Source organism: Limulus polyphemus, unplaced genomic scaffold (genome assembly GCF_000517525.1).
Source record: "Limulus polyphemus unplaced genomic scaffold, Limulus_polyphemus-2.1.2 Scaffold3673, whole genome shotgun sequence".
Classification (NCBI taxonomy): Eukaryota; Metazoa; Arthropoda; class Merostomata; order Xiphosura; family Limulidae; genus Limulus; species Limulus polyphemus.
Window position 1 is genome coordinate 95,769 of NW_013669283.1, and position 9,808 is coordinate 105,576.

The 9,808-nt window shown below is 34.1% G+C and overlaps 1 protein-coding gene across 1 annotated transcript in view; it reads right to left on the reverse strand.

Moving 5' to 3' along the window:
- LOC106469828 (venom carboxylesterase-6-like) overlaps positions 1 to 9,808 on the reverse strand; it is a 50,676-nt gene that overhangs the window by 31,480 nt on the left and 9,388 nt on the right. Inside the window, exons 2-3 of the mRNA XM_022398388.1 lie at positions 6,310 to 6,456; positions 644 to 800 (exon numbers count right to left, since the gene is read on the reverse strand). Of these exons, the coding sequence (XP_022254096.1) occupies positions 644 to 800; positions 6,310 to 6,456 (304 nt within the window). The remainder of the gene's footprint in view (positions 1 to 643; positions 801 to 6,309; positions 6,457 to 9,808) is intronic.

A 9,808-nucleotide genomic window follows, 5' to 3' on the forward strand; every position in this document is an offset into this window, starting at 1 on the left:
ATACCCATACTGTTCATACCTGGACCTATATACCACCACCGTGTATATCCACACCTATATACTCATACTGTTCATACCTGCACCTATAAACCACCACTGTTTATATCCACACCTATATACCAATACTGTTTATACCTGCAGCTATATACCCATACTGTTCATACCTGGACCTATATACCACCACCGTGTATATCCACACCTATATACTCATACTGTTCATACCTGCACCTATAAACCACCACTGTTTATATCCACACCTATAAACCACCACTGTTTATATCTACACCTATAAACCACCACTGTTTATATCCACACCTATATACCAATACTGTTTATATCCACACACATATAGCCATACTGCTTATAATGAAAGAATATTTATGACTGTCGAACAATCAACAATTAACGCTGAAAATTTTGCTAAAGGTTTTAAACGCCATGTACATTCTGACATGTAGTGGAAATAGTTTTATAATTTTCCTTTTATTCCACCATAGCAGAGGATCTTGTATTATTCTTTGGCCTCTGCATAATGTGTGACAATGTCATTTCTAGCTTTAACTGTACAATATACCTATAGATAAATAAAATAATCGACACTATTGCACGAATAAATTCTATTTTCTTGTTCACTGGATCTTACCAAAAATTCCCAGTCGATAATTCACTATCACCAAGATCAGCTCTAAATCAAGAAGAAGTTTGGGACCGTAAAGATCTTTTCCGCCATATTTAAACTTTCCTCCGTGGAAATAAACCACCACAGGATGTCCTGGGTTGTTACCGTGTTTGTCAGGCAACTGATGAGAGATAAGACAGATCGAAATTGATTAACTTGTGTTGCCACAATGACCCCTAGTTGCCACACAGTATCATTAACTTTTATTACGTAACTAAATTGTTGTTGAAAGTCGACGTGGGATTAACACAGGATATATAGAAATTGGAAAGAAATGTTACAAAATTATTGTTGATTAATGCAACTGCTAAATGGGCGTATTTTTCATTAATGTAAAGACTATTTTAAACAATCGTTGATTAAAGTAAAAAATATATAAAACATGGTTGATTAAAGACTATCTGAAGGTATCGTCAACAGTTTGTACCGATTTGATGATTTTTTTTCCTACATAATATGTTATTGTGAGTTCAAGATATCAACTTGTCAACGAGTGGTTTCGGACGATGACCCACAGCAAGAGCAGAAGACGCTTTTAAAAAAAAATAAACATTCATGGTAGAAATAAATCTATGTTAAAAATATTGTAAAGTACTCCTTCTTTCACACATTTAAGAAGAGCAACATATATACTAAACTATTCCAATGGAATATTTTCTTCTAATAACACTTCTTTACAGCAGCTGTTTCTCTATCGCCTGCAGAGGATATTTAGTGAAATAAAAGTTTAATACTGATGCTAAGTTCCATTATTAACTACGGATAATAAATGTAGGGATGGATGAGGGGATAAAAAATACATAAAATGGACTTTGGGTTGGATTTAGACAGAAAACACAATGTTACATGGCAGATGTAAGAAAGAATATTGTAATCAATACAATGAAAATGTGTTTGCATGTAATTTGGATATACTAAAGAAGAAGGAAGGAAAGCGGTGAAAACATTGTTTCAGGGTAATTGGAAATGGAAAAGAAAGCAACAAAATGAAAGATATTGGAATTGGAGATAAAGAAAACGTTTGAGGAGAGTCAGAACTTGAAATATGGGATGAAAGCTCAAGCAGAACAAGTTAAAAATATCGCAAAAAGGTTTAACAAAACAATAATTAATATACATTTGGGAAAACAGAAATGCAGGTAGTATTAACATTATTATTTGAGACTATTAAACTAATGTAGAGGAAACGGTAGTGATGGAAAAATATATAAAATGAAAACAAGATTGAAAATATTTCAGCTGTAGCGCAAAAATAAGGTGTTTTAATGAATAAAGGAGTTAGAGAAAAAATTTAGCATTTGTAAATAAAAATAAGAAACGATAATACATACGGAATTAAAAAGGAATGGAATATAAATTTAAAGAAAGAATATAATGGATAGAAATTACTGATATCCATGCATATAGAAAATGTTAAATAAAGAAACAAACAGTGGATATATGTTTAAATATATAAAGGAATTTAGAGGAAATTAGGATATAACTGATGATGATAAAATTTTTAAATGAGTGATATATCTTATGTTCAAACTGTATTTGCTTAAATTAATGAAATTACGAAAAAATGGAATATGTTTCAAAAGGCAAACATCCTACAAAAGACTACAAACCTAAGGAATATATTTATTTTTTTATTCACTGAAAAAAAAGAGACGGAAAATTAAAGTATCAAGAAGAAAGACTATAATTCAAGTGAGATTTACAGAAGAATCACAAAGAAAATTTAATTTTTCGCAAGTGGGATGAAGGAAGTGGTTGAAAATGTGCAGAGAGAAGAAGGACTATAAAAATAAATTTGAAGAAGTGAAAAAGAAGTTCAAAATAACATCAACGAAGTATAAAACGGAGTATAAAATGAATATTACTGATGTATAGAAGAATTGTAACAACAAACTTGAAGAACTACAAAGAACACGAACGACGTAAAGTAAAAGTACAGATGAACACTAACTCCAGGATAAAACATCTAAAAACTGAAATATCAGATGGAAGGATAAAATCAGACACACCTGTGTCCACATCAGCTCAAGAATTCCAACCTTACGTGTCATAAGCTATGCTATATGGAATAAAAGAAACTATCTTGTCCACACCTATTACCACTACTGTGCGCTGCTTGTTACCATAGGACCTTCCTGGACTACTCCAACTATACCAAACCAGTTCAACAACATCACCCAATGGATAAACCAATAGATCATGACAGACGGATATCATGGATATATATATATAAAGTATAGTTCGTAATGATATCTAAAGTGAATAGATGGAATAGTGAACAGTAAACTAGAAGTATTTTTGCACTTTGAAAGGAGTTTTAACAATATCAAGCAACCATCTAACAAAGAGCCGAAAAAACTATGAGGCATTAGTGGCTATATTATCAAACAGGTTTAGAGTGTTACATCAGAACGAATTTTCTAAGCCAAAGTTTAGCAAAAGGGCAAGGAGTAAGGATGAGACTTAAGTATAATCAATTAAAAGCAACATCTAGGAATTACGGGGTCATGGGCGCCCGCAGGAAGGTGCTAGCGGTCACTTCATGATTTTTTTTCAAATCTGAGTTACTTGACCCCCCTAATGTTTTTATCTGCGGGTGCCCTTGTATGAGATCATCAGATGATGTAACTTGGAAACATTAACTCCCTCTGATGGAAATCTAGAAAAGCTCACATGATTAGTTAGACAATTGTTTAATCAGAAGGGTAGAAGTAAAACAGGAACAGTAAGAACGTTAATTGCAACTTAAAAGAACTTATAGCCTGGAACTGGCAACAAAAGCCTTTAGGTAAATTACTCCCAAAGGATGACAGAAAAAGGAAACTGTTATAAGTGTGAAAGTCATGAACATTGCATACGTTTGTTTTGTTATTAAACACAAATCTACACAGTGGGCGAGCGGTGCTGTGCTCCCCACTGGTATCAAAACTCGGTTTTTAGCTTTCAGACTTATCACTGAGGAAGAGAGGGCATTACATTCGAGACTATGATGAATCAACCGTTGGTAATAAATCATAAAGGCAATATGATAATCTGAGGATGAGAATACTCCATGTCCCCCAGTTCAGAATAGTAATGGATGTTTGAAGTAACCAGTCCATATCCTACCATGTTGATTGACACTTGTACTATAGATAAACTTGTTCAACCTAATCTGGTAATGAAAGATGTGAAATTTCTTCTAGAGACGAAAAAAGAAAGTGGATTGACGCAAACAGCAAGTGGACATAAAGTTCCAGCAAGAGGAAAGTTAAAAGTCCCAATCGTTATGGAAAGCTTCTCTACACATCATGATGTGCGTGTTATTGACATTGAGGAAGAGCGCATATTGGGAATAGACTTCATGTTGAAATACAGATGTGACGTGAGACTAGCTTAGAGACTTTCACATTCTATGACAAGCAAATTTCTGCACTTTGCGCGACAAATACACCACCGGTTTGTTTGTTTGTTGAATTTCGAGGGCTATCTGCACTAGATGTCACCAATTTAGAGGTGAGAGTTGGGGAAAGGCAGCTAGTTAGCACTACTCACTTCCAACTCTTGGACTACTCTTTACCAACGAATAGTGAGATTGATTGTCACATTATAATGCTCCCATAGCTGAAAGGGTGAGCATGTTCGGTTATGGGGTTCTAACTCGCAACCCACACAGGTTGTACAATGGCGGAATTATAAAATAATAAAGACAACGAGACTAAAACGCAACAAAGCGGAATCCAGATACACAGATGGTCCAAACCAAATGTCATTCACTGTGATATTCTTTGGAGATAATTTGGTAAGAAAGCAGCTAAATAGCTGGCTTCAGAAAAGACTTACCAGAAGTAAATTAACCTGCTGAAAAGTCTACGATTTCTGTCGAATCATGTTCCGAAATATCACCAAACACTGAGCCACCATTGGATTTGTTCGACAATCTACATGAAAATCACTCTCTAGCGACAAGACAAAAAAAGTGATAAGTGGCAAGAGTCCATCCTATTTTTGTAACATGATCCATGAAAAGAAAACTAGCAAAAATATGGTAAGTTGGATAATTTAGGAACAGTAAATGAGTAAATAAAGAAGATCTTGTTTGGTTAATCAAAATTTTAATCAAGAGTCGCTTTGTTATTCATTCTGAATTGTTTATTTTGAATTTCGCGCAAAGCTACACGAGGGCTATCTGCGCTAGCCGTCCCCAATTTAGCAGTGTAAGTCTAGAGGGAAGGCAGCTAGTCATTACCACTCACCGCCAATTCTTGGGCTACTCTTTTACCAGCGACTAGTGAGATTGGCCGTCACATTAGAACCTCCCCACGGCTGAAAGGGCGAGCATATTTGGTGGGACGGGAATTCGAACCCGCGACCCTCAGATTGCGAATCGAGCGCCCTAATCACCTGGCCATGACGGGCCCCACCGGTAATGAAAGATACGTAAGCAACTGATAATTTAAAGGTAAAAGAGAGAAATTAGCAGAAAACTTGAGTTATGTCAGTGTCAGCTTATAAAGCTCAGAATACTTTTTTAGTATTAAAACCACTATAGTTAAACCATCTCTGTAATTATTATTTAAAAGTACTTATAAACAACCTTAGAGTTACTTTTCTATAAACTCTTTGTGGTTGTTTAGTTGTTGTTAAGCGCAAAGCTACACAATGAGCTATCGATGCTCTGCTCACCACAGGTATCTAAACCCGATTTTTAGCGTCGTAAGCCTGCAGACTTACCGCTGCGTGACTGGAGGGCATTTTTAATGGAAAATCCTAAAAATAACTAACTAATAACATTAAATTGGTAGTATTTAACGATTTAAGTGCACATAATGAACAATAAATTATAAATTTTTGAATTTTCCACTGCAAGATCATAAGAAAAAAATAAGCTTATGCATTTCCTAAAAAAGCCAATGTCATTCTAACACTACCAGCCATGGTCCGTAAACCTGTAATGTTCAGTTTTTCATAGATATGAATACGAAATTATATTGAATAACCTAAGGATATATGAAGTATTTTGTCCAAATGTCAAACAAATTGGATAAAAATTTGAAAGCAAAAGAAGAAAAAACAACAACATAGTATTGGGAATTAGAAATACTGACATGTTCTAGTAAACCTGGTGTATCATATTAAAAAAACATACTGTAACATAATATTGGGAATCAGAAATACTGACGTGTTCTAGTAAACCTGGTGTATCATATTAAAAAAAAACATACTGTAACATAGTACTGGGAATCAGAAATACTGACATGTTCTAGTAAACCTGGTGTATCATATTAAAAAAAACATACTGTAACATAATATTGGGAATCAGAAATACTGACATGTTCTAGTAAACCTGGTGTATCATATTACAAAAAACATACTGTAACATAATATTGGGAATCAGAAATACTGACATGTTCTAGTAAACCTGGTGTGTCATATTAAAAAAACATACTGTAACATAGTATTGGGAATCAGAAATATACTGACATGTTCTAGTAAACCTGGTGTGTCATATTAAAAAAAACATACTGCAATCATTTCATAAAAGAAAAAAGGTGGTATAATGTTGAAGTTGCAACTGCAGAAACTAAAATTAACTTTAACCTGCTCGGCCGAATTACCATACAAAATAGAGAAATAAACAGCTGGCAAACCTGTCGACAGTACACATCAAGGTAGAGACAGTCTTCTACACCCCTTGTTACAAATCCTGCTTCTGAATTGATGTGAACTTGAGGGCAGAAGGCTTCATGCTCTTTAGCATCTCTTACGCCAAACCAGCTCTGTATTTCCTCTGGTGGCTGAAAAACAAAATTAAAATCAGTTGTTCAACAGACGTTATTAGGTAAGTGTTAAAACAGTAAGCATTTGACAAAGAAAAATAAATTTATTTAAGACAGTGCCATTTAAATGAAATTTGATAACTTTTTATCAAGGAAACTCTTCTCAGAAAAAAAAAATGCCAAATGAGCTAAATTACAAAACACCTAAAATACATAATGACTGACAAAATGAATAATTATATAAAATAAAATTTTCTAAGAATTTGCCATACGAACTACATCAGTATATATATGTATAGTATTTCCGAAAAAACACGTACCACAGTAGATTCATAATCTATTTGCACCCTTTCATTTGCCCTTTATCAAACGACCCATTTACCCTATGATTATTGATGGGGTCCAAACGGGTTGGTTTGAATTTCGCGCAAAGCTACACGAGGGCTATCTGCGCTAGCCGTCCCTAATTTAGCAGTGTAAGACAATAGAGAAGGCAGCTAGTCATCACAACCCACCGCCAACTCTTACCAACGAGTAGTGGGATTGACCGTCACATTATAACGCCCCTATGGCTGAAAGGGCGAGCATGTTTGGTGGGACGGGGATTCGAACACACAGCGCTCTAACCACCTGGCCATGCCGGGCCCGGTCAATGAAACCCAATGATTACTTAAACACATTTTTTAAGATTAATTGTACACCGTTTGCTTGTGAGGCCAAGTATATGCTGGTTACAGGGTCTTTAATGACATATGAGTCGCCAAAAAATTAAACAAAAATACTAACAACACTGCAGTTATACCAACAATTACTAGACTGAAAAAGAGTACAAAATATAGACCTGAACAATTAAGCTATAATCATGCGCAATAACACAGAAAATACATAATAAATTTTTAAACTGTAATTGTATGCTTTCTTTGTTAGGGAGAAGGGTTTGTTTGTTTGTTTTTTATTTTTGCTGTTAAGCACAAAGCTACACAATGGGTTATCTGTACTCTGCCCGCCACGGGTATCCAAACCCAATTTTAACGTTATAAGTCCACAGACTTAGGAAGAAGGGAAAAGGACGTTTATCCTAAAAGGAAGGATCTAAAACAGAATCAGAATAACTATGGCGAGTTATTTAAGAGCGGTATGTCGTGTTTTTTTTAGAAATAGTAGTACTTACAAATATTTAACACAAAAGCATAACTGTACAGTCAAATTTAGATATTCAACTATTGGTAATAGTTTTATCACTCTTTTTATGATTAAGTTGCTTTAAAAGCTGATGTGTTTTCTGTGTTGTCTTAGTTTTTATGGCCATTGTTTTCAGTACGATCTTAAATAATGATGTTTCCATAATACGATCTTTTTTAATGTAATTTGCAATTATGGAATGATAAAATCCCATTCAAAAATTGCCTACACTCTCCAATCTTTGATACGTACAATATGAAGAGTTTATAGGGCTCTATTTTTTTTTGTCTGTGTGTTTAACACGGTGCTTTCTAAAAAAGAAGACAAAATAATATAGATTTTTTATTTGTTTTTAAAAGGGGCAAAGGTTTTTTTTTGTAATCGCTCCTGAAAGGCACTTTTATTTCCTTAACATAACAGTCGAAGCTTCGGGGTTTTCTTAATTATCATTTGTTTTTATCGGTCCCTAACTGACATGATGAGTAAGAAAAAATACAGTAACAAGAGAAGGTATCTCTAAGAAAACTTCAGAAATCCTATTTAACAAACGAAAAAAGTCCTAAACGTCATGCTTCACCTTTCTAAAGCTTAATGTTATTGTTTCAGTGCTGGAGATCCCCCAGTGGCTCAGCGATGAGCCTGAGGACTTATAACATTAAGAATCGGGTTTCAATACCTGCGATGGGCACTCCACAGATAGCCCATTGTGTAGCTTTGTGCTTAACAACAAACACACAAAGGGTACTGAACATGAGTCCGAATCTCACCGTAACTTATTATATATACATCAATATACTTGAATTCCAGTCGGTCCATTTGCATTTAAAAAGTAGACAAAAATATTTAAAAATTAATTTGTTTTTCGCTCATTTAGTAAAACAATAAAGTCAAGAAAGAAAAAAATGTTATGTTTTTTTTTTATTGGACAAATGGCGTCACTTAAACGCTGTAGATTAATTAGTTGAAGACAATGTCGTTTGCATATAAGATTGAATATTCTTGAGAAATCACTTACAACGAGAATGAACATAATATACGGGACAATTCGAGGAACAGCATTGATTTAAATAAATACTATAAACTCAAATGTAAAGTTGTCTCCAGCAGCGTTATTAATCATAAAAAAATACTCTTCATAACCAACTTAAACTATTGATTGACAAAAGGCTGTGAATGTGTCCGTTTATAACTGGCGAACAACAGGACCGATTGTCACCAAACCTGGCATGTACTTTTAGGTTTCTCAGGTAAGTAACATAGAGGGCCATCACTCGGATCTGGCCTCCTTATTTTTCCCCCTGGTACATCAGCTAGTATTATACATTTTGTAACCAGAAAGACTAATACTTCCATTTATACAAAAAAGATGAAACTCCAGAATAATCAAGATGCTTAAAATAAAAATTTAAATATTACCAACCAAAAACAAAATCATATTAAAATTTTAAATATACAATAAATTTTTGAAATTAAGACTGTACCCAGTTTCATTTTGGAATATTTATTGTGTATTGTTAAACACTGGTTTTTCTTTCAACGTCTGTGTTAAATAATACATTTATATATAAAAAAAAGACACAAAAAAAACGAAATCGAAACTTTTGTCTCTTCCAACGGAACAATAGTTGTTCTGTAAACAAGACGATCCCGTTGCACCAAAATATGTGTTTTATGCATTCACAACACACGTGTCAGACAGTTAAGGACGATAATAATCCATCTGTGTATCACTAAGCGCGGATGAGCCGGAAAAAATAAAATGGCCGACGCATATTATGTATTGCTCATCATGGTCTCAAATCTCTCTTATAACAGTCTAAGAAACTTTCATAAACACTTTATTTTAGTTTTAGAGGTTTTCAAAAGCTATTAAGACCTTCAGTTTAGCCAAAAAACATTGGTAACGTAGAGAACCGACAAGTAGCGTAACAGCCAAATGTTCTACTAATTATTTTGATTCTGGCGTAAGAAGGGTTAGCTCATCAATTTTTGAAGTTGTTGCGGTGATTTACACACCAAAATGTCACATTGGGGAGTGCAGAAGCAGTATAACGTTTCACTAATTTCAACATATGATGTCCATCAAGACAACTCAAAACTGCTGCCTTCATAGCGACTACCATTCATTATAAAATATTCATTGATATTGTTTAGAATAAGAGGGGAACAACTAATAAAAAAACATTTT